Here is a 16,540-nt window from a genome sequence, read left to right on the forward strand (position 1 = left end):
TCCCCCCAATACAATTTAAGAAGCTAGCTAAGGCAATATTACTTTCTGCGGGCTATTGGTTTGTGCTAAGCGTTGTATTATCGATTTCATTTTGGTGTATGATGTGTGTTCACTGTAAAAAATATGATACATGTATAAGAGGGTTTATTCTCATTTTTATTCTTCTCAAGAGCAGAAAAAACAATTGTTGTGTTTGCTATGATGCATGTACTTCATCGTGATTGTTTGATGTGTAACAATATGAAGGTGATCGCACCGATACGGCTGTTGTCTGCGCGACATAGCCTAGTCAGGCACTTTCCGGGCCTTTTGCTATGCCTCCCAAGGCAAGTTTTATGAATTTGTAGCAGCCTCGACGTCGGGAAAGATGAGGAGAACGGCGGCTGGATAGGGACAGGCCACTGCATAGGAAGCGAAGCGGGAGCGTAGCCCAGATCACGAACGGCCGGCAAGTGATTTCCGGGAGATTTGCCCACCGGCGATTGACCGTCAGCTAGGGCATCATCCTCAGTAAAAATGTGCTCCTGTTTATTGTGGCTCTTTGTTATCACTTATTTCGCACGTCACAAATTGTATTGATTAAAGCATGAATGAATGAATGAATGAATGAATGAATGAATGAATGAATGAATGAATGAATGAATGAATGAATGTATGGTAAAGCTGTTCCAAACTCTTTCTATTCTATTTGTGCAATCTGCCCTCCGCGATTTATCAAAAATATTTCTGGCTATCTCCGCTTCCCCTGTCCGTCACGCGACGTCACAAAAACTGCGAAAACTCTCCATTTGATATGACGTATGCACACTGATTATGCATGATTAGACCGAAGAAACGAAAAATAATTCTTTCTGATTCCATATCTTTTTGACATTAGCCTTCAGCTACGTTGGTCAAAAGCTATCGCGCAGTGCCCACTTCGTTTTTCTGTCACGCCACATCCCAGAAACTACGAAAACTCACCACGTCTAGGTGACGTGCACGCATTAAAATGTTTTAATATATGCCGAACAAAACTGAACTTTCCCCGGACAGCCGGAAACTGCCCCGTTTCAAAAGGAATTAGAAGATAGCTTATCGCTATGACATTCGCTACTCGGAGCTGCCGAGACGAACGATTTTATTTGCATATAATAAATATTTTTGCTCGGCAGTAAAACCTTGTCGAACCCTTTCGGCAAGTATATGACATCGCCCTGCTAACTATTGCTCGCTGAGGATTCATTTCAGTGGCATTTTTATTCGTCCGTTGCATGCTACCGCGATTTTCGACTGGCCACCGCAAGATAAGCAAAGGGTAGCGGGGCAATCGCCGACGCCGGCACCACCTTCCTCATTCGGTAATCTACTTTCGCTGCGCTAGGTCGGCGCCACCGATACCTTCGGCATTTCTGCGTGCTCCTCGCCTCTTGTCAGCAAATTATAAAAAAGGAGCCTGTCATAGTAGGCAGTGCAGTTCGCTTTCAAATCAAACAAAAGCGACCTCTTATAAATGGGGAGAGCGTTTGATTGGACGGTTCAAACAACGCTGCGGTTCAATGCTTACGTGGTCAGTATACGTAAATTTGACGTCAGGAGATGGGGACGCTATAACGTAAAGCTATTTCCAATTTTTCTTTTCCAATTCTGCAATCAGCACTCCAGGATTGGTCAAGAAATTTCGGGCTACCCTCCTTTGCCTGTCTGTCACGCGACGCCGCGAGAACCACGATATCTCCTCATCTATATGACGCGCACACACTGATTATGCATGAAAAGATCGAACAAAAATAATTATTTCGGGTTCAGGACCTTTTCGCAGTTAGCCTTCTGCAATTGGTTAAATGTTTTCGAGCTGCGCCCACTAAGCCTGTCTGCGACGGGACGTCACTAAACCGCGAAAGCTCAACGCGTCAAAGTGACGTGTACGTGTTAAAAATGCAATAATATGCCGAACAAAACTGACTTTTTTTCTGAATAGCTGGCGTCTACGCCGTTTCGAAAACAATAGAAGAGGCGGCCCACCGATCGATCATGAAGGCGCACCTGCGAGAGAGCATCGATGGATTTGCATATAATAAAACATTTTTCCGTGGCAGTATAACGTTATCAAGCACTTTCGGTAGGTACACAACATTATTCTGGCAACTCTTCTTTGCTGAGGATCCGTTTTAGCGGCATTTTTATGTTTCCGTTGAATGCCGCCGTGATTTTCGACCAGGCACTGCAAACTAAGTAAGGGGAAGCGGACCAATCACTGGCGTCAGCGCCGCCGTCCTCATCCGGTTACCTATTTTCACTGCGCTGGCTTGGCCCACAAGAACACCTTTCCACTACTGCGTGCTCCTCGCCTCTTATCAGCCAATTAGATAAGAAAAACGGCTCAATGTAGGCAATTTTATTCGTTTAGAAGCAAACAAAACTTACCTCTTATAAACGAGGAGAGCGCTTGATTGGGCTGTTCAGGCAACGGCGTGGATCACTGCCCGATGGTTGCGCTGGCGGTTACATAAATTTGACTTAAGAAGATTGAAATAAAAACAGATTGGAATTGTTTTACGTTGTAGGCCTCATGAATCCGCCCGAGGCACGTGTGCTGCCGCCGAGTGCCACCACGTCGCCAAAAATTGCCACATCAGGCGCGCAACACTGGAACCATTTTTCTTCAGGGCAACTACTTCGTCACCACCATCAACACTTCGGATGCACATGGTACTTTGATGCACTTTCATGTACATGGAGACCTGTAAGCACATGGCGCTTAAAGGCATCCTTCAGTGGACATGGGAAGGCAGCGATTCCAGTAAACAACTTGTGCTTATGTCTGCAGGTTGGTTCCCCTTCGTAGCTTTTTGCAAAGTTGTTGAACGGTGTTACGTTGCTGCTCTTACCGTGTCCACGCATCATAATGTCTGTTATTGCTGAATGTGTTGATGGTTCGAAAATGCTTCTACTCTGTGGCGACGTCGATGTCAACCCTGAGCTTCAGGATGATGAATGTTGCATACGGCACAGTGAAATTCTAGCGGTTATTAGTTAACTGACAGACCATTTCCATGCGCGTCATGAGGAGCTTCATAAAATTCATTGATGAAGTCAAGGCAAACGAAAATCCGCTGGACACCGAGGTTTGAGATTTGACATCTCGGCTAACTACAGTAATAAAAAGTTGATTCTCTCGAAAACAGCCTTGATGACCTGAACCTAGGCGACTTAATTACTGCAGCAGTTAGACGTGAAAATGCGACAGTTGAGGAATGCGTATGATAACGAGGATCTAGCACAAAAGGACAATCTTATAGTTTTGGTCATTACTGGTTGCGCAATAGAAACATGGGTGAGCGCCGAAGAAAAAAGTACGCTAAATTCTGTTGGAGGACTATCTGCCTGATAGAATGTAGCCCGATCATTGCTTAGGATATTATCTACCGGACAAATGCACATGAATTGTTGGTTAGTCTTCTTTATTTAAAGTGCAAGAAATATTATTGTTCCAAGGGTTGAAACTTTACGGCACCGGCATTACAGTTGGTGAAGAATTTTGCAAAGCAACGCGCGCAGCATCAAAAAAGAAAGTTACATGATGTTGCAATAGCTAGCGGATAGACCTTAGCGCCATAGAAGTCGTCATTAACAACAAAACCTATGCTTATTCTTTAACCATTATTTGAGCGTGCGAAGTTGAAATGAGCGCCCGAAGCCCTCCTAGTCTTGTGTCTGGTAAAACTGCAGAGCATGCGCTCGCTCGCCTGGCCTAGCAAAAGAAGGAATGAACGCGCAAACTTAGCAAAAAATTTTCTTATATTGCGCCATCGAAACTTATTCAACAAGCGTGACTGTACAATGTCATTGATAGCTGACACGCACACAGCTGATGTGATAATTTTAACAGAAATTTTGTTTTCCGCAAAAATGAAAAATTCAGAGCTTTTAAGGTGTGAAATACCATACCTTTACAGATATGACCTCGGAACTCGTGCTGGAGGTTGTGTTTTGATTGCTGTCCGTCACGAACTTGCTTCGTGCATTATTACCCTTATGTCACCCCTCGAAGTAGCATGCGTAAGCTCCCGTCTTAATCACAAGAACTTTTTTCCTTGCCTCTTACTGTCCTTCTAATTCACCTTCTGGCTTTTTACTTTTGATCTATGTGACTTACAAAATAAATTTAATGTAAGGTACCCTACCACGCCCATACTCATAGTTGATGATTTCGATTTTTCTAATATATCTGGGGTGAACCTAACTCAGCAACTAATTTCAGTTCCTTCGGATGCCTGACGTTTGTTAACACGTGCTTAGATTTCAACTTCACTCAGCTTAATAAATGCCGAACGCGCCCTACGCTTTCCAGTGCGACAATGCTGGACTTGTTACTTAACGCTCACCCAAGCTTGGTTCGAAATGCAACGTTTCTACTGGCTTGAGCGACCACTCAGTTATGAATTTCTTTTTATCTAACTCGTTGTCTCGTACTAGCAAAGAGCTGAATTTAAATGGAGAATACGGCAGGGCCGACGTTACTTCCATAAATACGCAACTCCAAGTTTTCTTAATACTTATGTTTCGGTGTTATCTAGCACATCTGTGCATGACAAATGGTTGGTGAATACAGGTAAATTTGAAGTAACTGAACTTACTAATCAATTTATACCACTACGCACAATCAGGAACAACCAATCACCGTGGTTCACACCGGCCCTAAGACGACTATTTACTAAAAAAAGTGCTTGTAACAAAAAGCTAGACAATCAGATGCATCAATTGCCTAGCTTATCATCTATCGGATGCACCGACAGATGATACGCTGCCTCTTGGGCAGCGTATCGTCTATCATTCATCATCTATCTTTGCAAACCCTTGGGCAGCGTACCATTCTCGGCAGAGCAAGGCGAGTGAACATTACGCTTCCCAAACAACGACTGAACTTTTATTAGCTGCGAGCCTCTCGCAGATAACTCGAATTGTCCCACACGCATGCGCTCTTGGCACTACCCCCAAGGCGCCGTTATGCGTCGCCGCACTGCTCCCCCCCCCCTCCCCTATTGAGTTCGCGAACAATGGGCACACTCGTACGACACGCTGTGGCTCACAAGTTCTTGCGGAACAGAGGTCTTGTACACCGTCCACTCTGCGTGAACCTTTCGACGACCTGTTGGGCCTTTCCTATCTGGTCTGCTGGGGGACCTTGTAGTGATGGAGCTCGAGGTGATGCAGGTACTCCGCTGTCGCAGTGCACGTGTGCTGGTTTAAGCGGTCCAGTGAAACTACGTCGTGACGGCCACCTCTGTCGATCGTAATGTGCTGTCTCCACGTTTCAACAGCTTGAACGGCCCATCATACGTGAGCCGGAGTGGACGTTGTACGGTGTTGTGCCATTACCACAAGCCCGGATCCCGAATCTGCAAGATGCAGAATTTATCCTGCGAGCGCCCTTTGGACAAACCCGGGGCTGCGCCGAAAGGCACAGCGCCCTAATTCTCCCTTGACAAGTCAAGATGCTGAGCCGTCAGGCAGTTGTGTCCTCCGGAGAAGCATCGGCGGGCAACATGTTCAAACGTGTCGCCAAGTGCCAGACAGCCCGGCGCCGTACCTCCCCTTCCCTGGAGGTCACCGCGCCCGCCAACTTTGAACGGGGTGGCCAGCGTGGTCGCTGGTTGGACCTCTTCCGACGACCGTCGAGTGCTCACTTTGTATTGGGCCGTTTGAGTGACAATGGTTTCTGGGGGCTTATAAGCCGCGGCGCGCCGCCTGGAAAACCGGATCCGCCGACCCACCGGGAGCAGAGTGCCGCTCTCGACTGGAGTGAGTTGTGTCACGCGTTTTCGCCGGACGTCGCCGTGCGGGAACAGTCGCGTTTGCTGTGAGCTCTCGGCCCCAGTGCCGATCCCTTCATGTCCTGTATAATGACCTGTATATAGTGTATAAAGTCCCTTTTGTTATTCTCACCGACGCCTGACTCGGAGTCTTCGCTACCAACGCTCTGTCACGAAACGGGTGACGAGCGCTACGGGACCACAAAGTCGTAATAGTGGTGCAGCGGTGCAAAGTCGTAACAGTGGTGGCAGCTACGGGATTGAACGGCATCAGCTACCTCGGCGCGGTGAGTGCCTGAAGTTTACCTCAAACACCAGACTTTCTCTGACACAGGTTATAGTAGCTTAGGGAAGGATTTGGTGTTGCATTGTGATAACCTTGTGTGTTTCAAGCCTAGTAAGAGTGTTTTGAAAACCAGGGGATGCTGAGGGGGTAAACAGGGCAGTGTGTGAAATACTTGCATATGTCTTACTAGTAGCATTATAGTAGCGTACGGCAGGTATATTCAAAAAGGGTAAACAGCAGGAGGACAGTGTGAACGATGGAGAAGTACAAGGTGAAGGAACTTCTCGAAATTTGTGAGGAGTTGGGCATTGAGTTGGGCTCAACCAAAAGAAAGAATGCGATCCTTGAGGTCATGAGGACTGGGGACGTAACGGCTGAGGAAGCCGCAGAAGCCTTGGCGGGTATCAATGAACGTCGGGAAAGGGAGGAGAAGGAACGTTGCGAGCGGGAAAGGAAAGAAAAGGAACGTCGCGAGGAGGAAAAGAGGGAGAAGGAACGTTGCGAGGAGGAAAGGAAAGAAAAGGAACGTCGGGAGTGGCAGGCAGAAAAGGAACGTCGGGAGTTGCAGGCAGAAAGGGAACGTCGCGAGCACGAGCTTAAAATGAAAGAGTTGGAGACTCGAAATAGCTCGCCGGCGCTTAGTCTCACTTCTAATGTTCCAAGAATACGCGATCAACTTCCACCCTTTGTCGTCGGAGAGGATATGGCCAAATACCTCGTGAAATTTGAGCACGTGTGCGAACGGAATAGCATTGAGCGATCCCTCTGGGCACAGAATCTGTTAGCCTTGCTTCCTGGGGAGGCATCAGACGTAATAACTTGCTTATCGAAAGAGGCGTTTGAAAGCTACAGTGATGTGAAGGAAGCGCTACTGCGGAAGTACAAATTGTCACCCGAAGCTTTCCGGCAGAGGTTCCGGTATGCAAAAAAGGGCAAGGAGTCGAATGTTGACTTCGCGTTTCGTCTAAAAGCCGACCTGGTGGAATGGCTGAAGGGCGAAGAGGTTTACGACGACCGCGACAAAATCGTCGAATGCATCGCGTTGGAGCAGTTCTACCGTTGCATTGATGAGGATGTCAGGCTCTGGCTGCAAGATAGGCTAAAAGAGGTTAAGCTAAACAAGGCAGCAGAGTTAGCGGAAGAGTATTACACCCGCCGCAGCTTGCACAGCAAGGCAGTGCGCGTAGAAAAAGCAGATAGGAGAGATGGGTTTTCCGGGAAGCCCGACGAACGGAAGCAAATCACGCGTCGCGAGTTTCGGAAAGACGAGTCCCTTACCAAAGAAACTGTAAGGGAAGGACAGAATACGTCTCAGAATGCTAACGATGGTCCCAAGCAGCGAAACGATACGACGCGTTCTTTTGAAAAACGGAAGCCGTTAACTTGCTACAATTGCAAAAAGCAAGGGCACATCGCTGCGAGCTGCCCAGAGAAAATTGCTTTTGCAACAATACGGGAAACTAACAAAAACATACGACTCTTGGAGCCATATATGCGGGAAATTAAGGTAAACGGCAAGAAGTGCCGAGCACTTCGGGACTCTGCAGCAACTATGGACGTTGTTCACCCGTCTTTCGTCTCCTCGAGTGATCTTACGGGAGAGTGCGCTTGGATACGGCAAGTGGCCGAGGAGGAGAGTGTCTGTTTACCGATCGCAACGGTTATCATTGAAGGAGAGTTTGGGAAACTGAACACAGAAGCCGCTGTGTCTGCCGCCCTCCCGGAGCACTTTCCCTACCTCTTCTCAAATAGCTCGGAACAGCTGCTGAAGGATCAGGGCAAATCATTCTTTGCCGACGTGGCGTACATGGCCCTCACGCGATCCAAAGCGCGCCAGCTGTCGAGGGAACTTGACTTTGAGTCGGTGAGCGAACAGAGGTGCGGCACACGGACTGATCAAGGTAACTTGAGTGGCGAGCAGGCACGGGGGAGGCAGAGCGCGGAGGCTAGCCTGGTCGAGCGTGTCCTGGAAGTGACTGGGAGTGACACGTCCCGTGCTAGCCGCGATATGGACACGACGCCGCAGTTAGGCGACGCAGGCTCCATACTCGCTCCGGTTTCCGCCAGCTGGCAGGAGCTAGCTGCAGTTGAAAGAGAAACTCTGATTCGCGAGCAAAAGGAAGACTGTTCAATAGCCGATCTAATGAAGAGCGTCAAACTGGGAGTGAAAAAAAAGAGGGTTTCATTTTACGAGGAGTCTGGCTTATTGTACCGCCGCTACACGGATAAGCAGGGTCGCAAATATGAACAGCTTCTGATTCCTCGGAAATATCGCCGACAGTTACTGGAACTCGCGCACGAAAACGCGTGGGCAGGGCATCTAGGCTTGAAAAAGACCAAGGCTAGAATGGCTCAGGAGTTTTATTGGCCGTATTGTTGGAAGGATGTCGAACAATTCGTGCGCTCTTGCGACACCTGCCAGAGAATCGGCAAATCCACTGACAAGTGGAAGGCACCGATGAAGTTGGTGCCAGTCATATCCGAACCTTTTCGGCGACTAGTAATCGATATTGTAGGCCCTCTGCCAGAATCAACGAACGGTTGTAGGTATGTTCTGACCGCCCTGTGTGTCGCGACCAAGTTCCCCGAGGCAGTACCTCTTAAGGAGCTAAATTCCTCCCAGGTCGTGGACGCTCTGCTCTCGATATTCGCACGCGTCGGGTTCCCTTCCGAGATTCAGTGCGACAATGGCAGCGTCTTCACCAGCTGCCTAACTTCTACTTTTTTGGAAAGATGCGGCATTAAGGTAGTGCACAGTTCCATCCATCACCCGCAATCTAACCCAGTAGAGCGTATGCACTCGGTGCTGAAGCGAATATTGAGAGCCCTGTGCTTTGAGCGTCACTGTGACTGGGAGGCCTGCATTCCCGCCGCTATGTTCGCCTTGAGATCGGCTCCCCATGAGAGCACCGGCTTTAGTCCCGCGGAGCTTGTATATGGCCGGAGCCTAAGAACTCCGTTGCGCATGCTGCGAGAGTCTTGGGAAGGCAGTGACGACGACCCAAATGTAGTCTCGTACGTCCTTGACCTCCTCCAGAGGCTCGGGAAAACCAAAGATATTGTAGAGAGCCACATGAAGGCGGCGAAAACCTTGTCAAAGGAATACTACGACAAGTCAGCAAAAAAACGCACCTTCGAAGAAGGTAGCCAAGTGATGTTGCTGCGACCGTCAAAAAAAAAAACAAGCTCGAGGTTCATTGGGAGGGGCCCGCAAAGGTTGTAACTAAGCTTTCCGATACCAACTACGAAGTTAAATTAGGGAAACGGCACAACAAAATTTACCACAGTAACTTGATGAAACCCTACATTCAGCGTCGCGCGATTATAAGCATGACGATAAATGCTGACGATGAGGAAGGGGCCGAAATCCTGACGACGGCTGATATGAAGGTATGTGGTTTAGAGCTAATGGTGGAACAGCTGACGTTGGAAGCGCGTCTAAGTGCCGCCCAAAAGGAGGACTTAAAGGGAATCATTTCAGAGTTTAGGGAGGTTTTTTCGAACCGTCCCGGAAGAACAACGGTCCTAGAGCATGACATCGAGTTAACCTCTGATCAACCGATCCGCAGTAAACCGTACCGTTGTTCGCCCGTGCAGAAAAAAATCATGGCTGAAGAGATTCAGCGCATGCGTGACTTGGGGGTTATAGTACCAAGTGAGAGCGACTACACGTCGCCCTTGGTACTAGTCCAGGCTCCAGGAAAAGATCCGAGGCCATGTGTCGATTATCGGCGTCTGAACGCGATAACCCGAGATCAGACATATCCGATACCGAACCTGGAAGAAAGGGTAGAGACAGTGTCGAAGGCAAATTATATATCTACCCTGGATCTCGTGCGAGGCTATTGGCAAGTACCCCTTACGGAACGAGCTAGCCGCTATGCCGCCTTCGTTTCCCCGCTTGGAACGTTCCGGCCACTCATGTTGAGCTTCGGCCTCAAAAACGCGCCGTATTGTTTCTCTAGCCTGATGGACAGAGTGCTTCATGGTTTAGGCGAGTTCGCATTGCCGTACCTCGATGATGTTGCCATATTTTCGGACACTTGGGAATCACATCTGGAGCACTTGCGAGTCGTGTTGAGCCGGTTGAAAGAGACAGGTCTTACTGTGAAACCAGCTAAATGTCACCTAGGTTGCGGTGAAGTGACTTATTTGGGCCATGTGGTGGGGCGCGGCCGGCGTAGACCGTCCGACATCAAGGTAGCTGCTATTTTGAACTATCCCCGGCCAACCACGAAGACGGATATACGGGCCTTTTTAGGTTTAGCTGGATATTACCAACACTATGTGAGAGACTACTCTGACCTTGCCAGCCCGCTAACCGACGCACTTCGGAAGTCGGAGCCCGTTAAGGTGACGTGGGACTCAAAGAAAGAAAATGCGTTCCAAATGCTGAAGCGAGCATTAAGCCATAAGCCGGTTCTGACGGCACCAGACTTTTCGGAAGGTTTCATCATTCAATGCGACGCGAGTGATCGCGGCATGGGAGCGGTACTATGCCAAGAAGATGCTAGTGGTCATGAACGACCAATTTTGTATTTAAGTCGCAAACTAAGTTGTAGAGAAGAGGCATATAGTACCTCTGAGAAAGAGTGCGCCTACGTTGTGTGGGCCGTTCAGAAGCTGGCTTGTTATGTCTCCGGTTCTAAGTTTGTTGTGGAAACAGACCATTGCCCTCTAACTTGGTTAAGTAGCATGTCCTCTAAAAGCGGCCGTTTGCTGAGATGGAGCATGACCCTCCAGCAGCACAGCCTCGTTGTCCGTTATAAGAAGGGAAGGTTGAACGCGAACGCTGACGCTCTAAGTCGTGCATTCTAGGCCTCGCTTCTTTCAGTGGCCTACTCGTTCCTACTCGTTACTTACCTTCTCTTGCTTCGCGACGACCTGTCCTGTTCACAGGGAGATCGGGGGAAAAATGAATGACCTCATTGGCTTCCTCAGTAGTATGTTTTCGGTCCAAGTGATTTCAAGGGGACCATTCTATTTGTCATTGTTATTGCTGATTATTAATTGTTCCTGATCTTTTGGTGTGTTGTTCATTTGAAAAAGGGTTGTTTGAGCCTTGTATACTAGATCGTGCACCTGCCTCTTGTTGCAGCGGGAGCAAAAAGGGGGATAGCAATTCAGTTAGGTTGATTTGGATTATAGCCTTGTCTGGTGTTTGACGGGAGACAGAGGGCACTTGTTCGTGTTGGGTGTTGCCTTTTGCCGGTCGGTTTTGCAAGCTGCAGAACGACCAACCGGGACCAGTGGCGAGAAGCAAGGGCTTAGGAACGACCCGAGCGGAGATGGTTGAGGTGCCTTGGCGACAACGCGGTGAGCCGAGCTCCTGTCCTGGCGAGTGGGACCTGGGCACGTGAAGTTACCTGGCGTCCCGACACTGGACGTAAACTTGGACGAGCCTGACGAACGTGCGCGCCTGGCATCCGAGCCACGTGGAGGCAGCTCGTCTTCCGGGCGCCTTATCTGAGGGCGGGGATGCTGTTGTGCCATTACCACAAGCCCGGATTCCGAATCTGCAAGATGCAGAATTTATCCTGCGAGCGCCCTTTGGACAAACCCGGGGCTGCGCCGAAAGGCACAGCGCCCTAATTCTCCCTTGACAAGTCAAGATGCTGAGCCGTCAGGCAGTTGTGTCCTCCGGAGAAGCATCGGCGGGCAACATGTTCAAACGTGTCGCCAAGTGCCAGACAGCCCGGCGCCGTACCTCCCCTTCCCTGGAGGTCACCGCGCCCGCCAACTTTGAACGGGGTGGCCAGCGTGGTCGCTGGTTGGACCTCTTCCGACGACCGTCGAGTGCTCACTTTGTATTGGGCCGTTTGAGTGACAATGGTTTCTGGGGGCTTATAAGCCGCGGCGCGCCGCCTGGAAAACCGGATCCGCCGACCCACCGGGAGCAGAGTGCCGCTCTCGACTGGAGTGAGTTGTGTCACGCGTTTTCGCCGGACGTCGCCGTGCGGGAACAGTCGCGTTTGCTGTGAGCTCTCGGCCCCAGTGCCGATCCCTTCATGTCCTGTATAATGACCTGTATATAGTGTATAAAGTCCCTTTTGTTATTCTCACCGACGCCTGACTCGGAGTCTTCGCTACCAACGCTCTGTCACGAAACGGGTGACGAGCGCTACGGGACCACAAAGTCGTAATAGTGGTGCAGCGGTGCAAAGTCGTAACAACGGCTTCGCGCCTCACAAGCAGGTGCGAACAGGAGGAGAGATCACGGTGCGCGTGAACAAGCCATGCTGCTGGCGGACGCGGAGGAACAGAGCGTATCTTGCTCATGATGTCCTGCAGTCGCACTGCGTAGTCAGTGTTTGCCTGGACGTTTGCGTCTTTACTGTCAGCAAAAAAAAAAAAACTCCCCTGGAAGGCGAAGTGTTGTTCCGTATACCAGTTCCACCGAGCAGCACCCCATATCTGCTTTCAGAGCCATCCTAATTCCCAAGTGAACAAGGAGCAGTGCCTCCACCAAATTGTGACTCTCAGTTGCCGTCAGACTAGTCTTCAGCTGCCGATGGAACCTTTCCACCATACCGGTGCGTATGGGGTAGTAGGATGTTGTTCTGATGCGGGAAGTTCCCAAGAGCCGTGTGACGTTCGCGAACGGGACAGACTCGATTTGCGTTCCACGATCCGTAGTCATGGCTGATGGTACTCCGAACCGGGTACCCAGTGGTAGATAAAAGCGCGGGCCACAGTACCAGCAGTCATGTCTGCAATGGGGACGGCCTCCTGCCACTGCGTGAAGCGATCGATGCAAGTTAGCAAATATCTTTTCCCTTGACAAGCGCTCAATGGTCCAACAGTGACCACATACAAATGGGCAAATCGAGCGTTCGGCACAGGGAAGGATCCCAAGGGGGTCACAGTACAGCGCTGCACTTTGGAGCACTGGCATGCGAGGTACTCTCGCGTCCAGCGTCGGACACCCCGGTTTATTCCCGGCCACTCGAACATCGCTGTGCACAACCGTTGAGTGGCTCGAATCCCCGGATGCGACAGGCTATGCAGCAAGTCATATATATGTTGCGGCGCAGATTGGAGGGCACGAACGGTCTGGCCCTGCCTATCGACATGTGACAACATAGGGATCGTATGGGTTCAGTCAACCGTTGCAGCTTCAAGGCGTTGGTTGTACACTTTGGTAGGTGACAACTCAATAGAGAGTTTTAGTTTAAGGGACGCAAGCGGCTTGCGCACGCAAGAACTAGGGGCTATGGTACTGCGCATGCGCAGACACCTACGTCAGCGTCTGCGCATGCGCAGTACCGTCACCCCTAGTTCTTGAGCACGCAAGCCGCTTGCGTCCCCTAAACTGAAACTCTCTACTGTCACTGCGTTGAGCCGTCGCTAGTGTGTTAACGTCAGCGCCGCTCGGCAGACTGACGGCATTCAATGGGCTGCGTGAAACGGCATCTGCAACAGCATTGTCCGCCCCGCTGACATAGCGTATATTCGTCGTGAGTTTTGCAATGTACGACATCTGGTGAAGCTCCCGTGCGACGTGTGCATCTTTACCTGAGTTCATCACACGCAACGCGTAGGTCAGCGGCTTGTGGTCCGTGAGTACAAATAATTGCAGCCTTCTATACAGTGGCGGAAATGTGGTATAGCAGCGTACAATGGCTAGGGGTTCCCTACCGAATGTGCTGTACCGTCGTTCGGACGCGTTCAATTTTCTGGAGAAGAAGGTAATGGTCACCATATTCCGCTCATCTTGTGCTGGAATGCGGCTCCAATAGCTGCGTCGGAGGCGTCCATTATTACGCATTCCGGAACACCCGGCTGCGGGTATGCGAGCAGAGTGGCATTTGCGAGCGCCTCCTTAATCTGCACGAATGCTTGCATGGCTTGGTCGTTCCACTGAATGGCACTTGAATTAGTTCCTGACGACGCGAGTAGACTGTGGAGAGGGTGAAGGATGCTCGCGCATTTCGGGACATACCTACTGCAGAACTTTACGAGTGCCAGAAACTCTCGAAACTGGCGGATGTTTTTTGGCTGTGGAAACCGTCGGACTACTTCAACCTTGTCCTGCTGTGTTTGCGCCCCCGCTTTTGAAATGTTGGGGCCCAAAAATTACAGCGACGGTACCCCAAGGACGCACTTTACCGTATTGATAACAACGCCGTGCTCTGTCAGTCGTTGTGGCACGCAGTGAAGATGCCTCTCCTGCCCTTCCGGAGTGCGGCTAGCAGTCAGCAGGTCATCCAGATATACCTTGCAAAAGTCGAGGCCTCGAGAAACGCCATACATAAACCATTGAAAAGTTTGGTTCGCGTTCCGTAAGCCGAAAGACAGATGTAGAAATTCGAACATTCCAAATGGTGTTGTTATTACAGTCTTCTAAACATCTTCTGGTGTTACGGGTAGCTGATGATGTGCTCGTACCAGATCTATTTTTGAGAATATGTTAGCACCGTGCAGGCAGAAGGTCATGCCCTGAACGTGCGGCACTAGGCAACGGTCCGGTACGGTCACTCGGTTCAGGGCTAGACAGTCCCCACAAGGGCGCCAATCGACGCCCGTTGAATTGGGGACTATGCGAAGAGGTGGCACATATGGGCTGGCCGAAGGACGTGCCGAGTTACATCATGCGGGCAAACACCTGTCGGGCTAGCCGCAACTTCTCAGGTGAAAGGTGCCGTGGACGCGCGTAGACCTGTGGCCTGTGGTTTCGATGTACTGCTCAACACTGTTCTTCACTTCGGCGAATGCCAGTGGCTGTCGCGTCAGCTCGGGGAACTCTTGTTTATTATGGCAGCGAAGTGCAATTCTCCGGACGTACTGAGCAAGGTCGGGCTGAGAGGAGGGTGCCAACAAGGCTTGCCTTCTACCAATCCACTACTGAAAGGATCCTGAAGCCGCTAGTTGCGGACGTCCTATCAGTTGAGTCCTATCATGGCTAGGTTGAGCAAGGTAGGGGATATCATCGAGCCCTGCGACGTACTCCTGTCGCCCAGTTCGACTGGCTCCGACTGTAGGGAGCCGACTCGTAGCGAGGCCTGCCTTCCTCTCAGGAAGTTACGGATGTAGTCATGGAGACGTTTACCAAGTCCGAGTGTTGAGATTTGTTGTAAATGAAGGAGTGCCGTATGTTATCAAAGGCCTTTCTAGGTCTAGGCCTAAAATGGCCTTGACGCCTCTTGTAGTGCTGTCTAGTATCCGACTTTTGGCCAGCTTCATAGCGTCTTGCGCCGCCAGCCCCTGAGGAAAGCCAATAATGTTGGGAGAATACATCTCGTTGTCTTCCAGATAAGCCTTCATACGGTTAAGCACCGCACACTCTATGGTCTTACCCACGCACGACGTAAGCGAGATTGGATGCAAATTTTCCATGCTAAGAGGTTTGCCGGGTTTCGGTATTAAGACCGTTTTGGCCGTCTTCCATTCTATGGGAACTTTGCCTGAACGCCACGTCTCATTGACTATCGCAGTGAGCTGTCCCGCGCCGCCCTTGTCCAGATTGTGGAGGGCCTTGTTGGCGATGTTATCCGGGCCCGGTGCGGATCGGCTGTTGAGACCTCTGAGCGCTTGTATGATCACTTCCGTGGTGAAGTCGGCATCAAGCTCCGTGTTAGGTCGCTTCGAGTATTGCGAGGTCGCATTCTCGGGAGCTGCCGCATCCGCCACGGGAAGGTACTTGGCCGTCAGTCTTGCTATGAGCTCATCCGGTGTTTCGGTCTTGCAGGCATTGTGTAGCAGCTTGCTCATCGCGTCTCTGCGAGGTCTTGGTGTTCGCGCCGTCCAAGAGGTGTTTCAGAAGGTTCCTAGAGCCACCTTTGCGTACCTGCCCGTCAGTCATGTTGCCGATCTCGTCCTATTGCTGCCTAGCTAGTGTGGAGCAGTGCTGTTTGATGCTCCGGTTTAGCTCGGCAATCTTCTTCTGCAGCCGACGGTTCTTTCGAATACGAGCGCCCCGTGGTATAACACATACGTAAACCGTACTTCAAACCGTAAGAAAGGGCTCTATCACGCTGCTCTAAAATCTCGGTAGGATAAACGTTGGTCAGCCTATAAATCTGCAGCAACAACATGCTTATCTGAAATGAAACGAGATAAATTTTCTTCTTTAATCACCCCCTTGCAGCTACGCTAAAAATAATTCGACAAGTTTGGAGTGTCATGCATGGCAAGGAACGCAGCGCAATAACTTTGCAAACGATGGAAGGACAAGCGGTACCTGACATAGAAAGCGCGTCTGTCGTAAATGACACTTATAAAAATTTTTTCTCGCCCAGTAGGTACCAATGAACAACATACCTTGACATTGCCTCAATACTTTCCCATGAACGCCATTTTTATTACTTCTGAGGGTATTCACGCCGTCATTGAGAAATTAAACAATCATCATCATGTGGCGTTGACAGCATCAGTACGAAATTCTTCAAATAAACTGTTGAATACTATTCTATTATTCTGGCATGCATTTTTCACAGTCCCTGCAGCCTTCTAACCTTCC

General features: G+C 50.0%; 1 protein-coding gene across 1 annotated transcript in view; it reads right to left on the reverse strand.

Moving 5' to 3' along the window:
- Nucleotides 1-15,792, reverse strand: part of LOC142583725 (uncharacterized) — a 40,397-nt gene extending 24,605 nt beyond the window's left edge. The window contains exon 1 of the mRNA XM_075694213.1: nucleotides 15,486-15,792. Within this exon, the coding sequence (XP_075550328.1) occupies nucleotides 15,486-15,792 (307 nt within the window). The remainder of the gene's footprint in view (nucleotides 1-15,485) is intronic.
- Nucleotides 15,793-16,540: the final 748 nt, after the last annotated feature.

The sequence above is a fragment of the Dermacentor variabilis genome, chromosome 5 (genome assembly GCF_050947875.1).
Source record: "Dermacentor variabilis isolate Ectoservices chromosome 5, ASM5094787v1, whole genome shotgun sequence".
NCBI lineage: Eukaryota > Metazoa > Arthropoda > Arachnida > Ixodida > Ixodidae > Dermacentor > Dermacentor variabilis.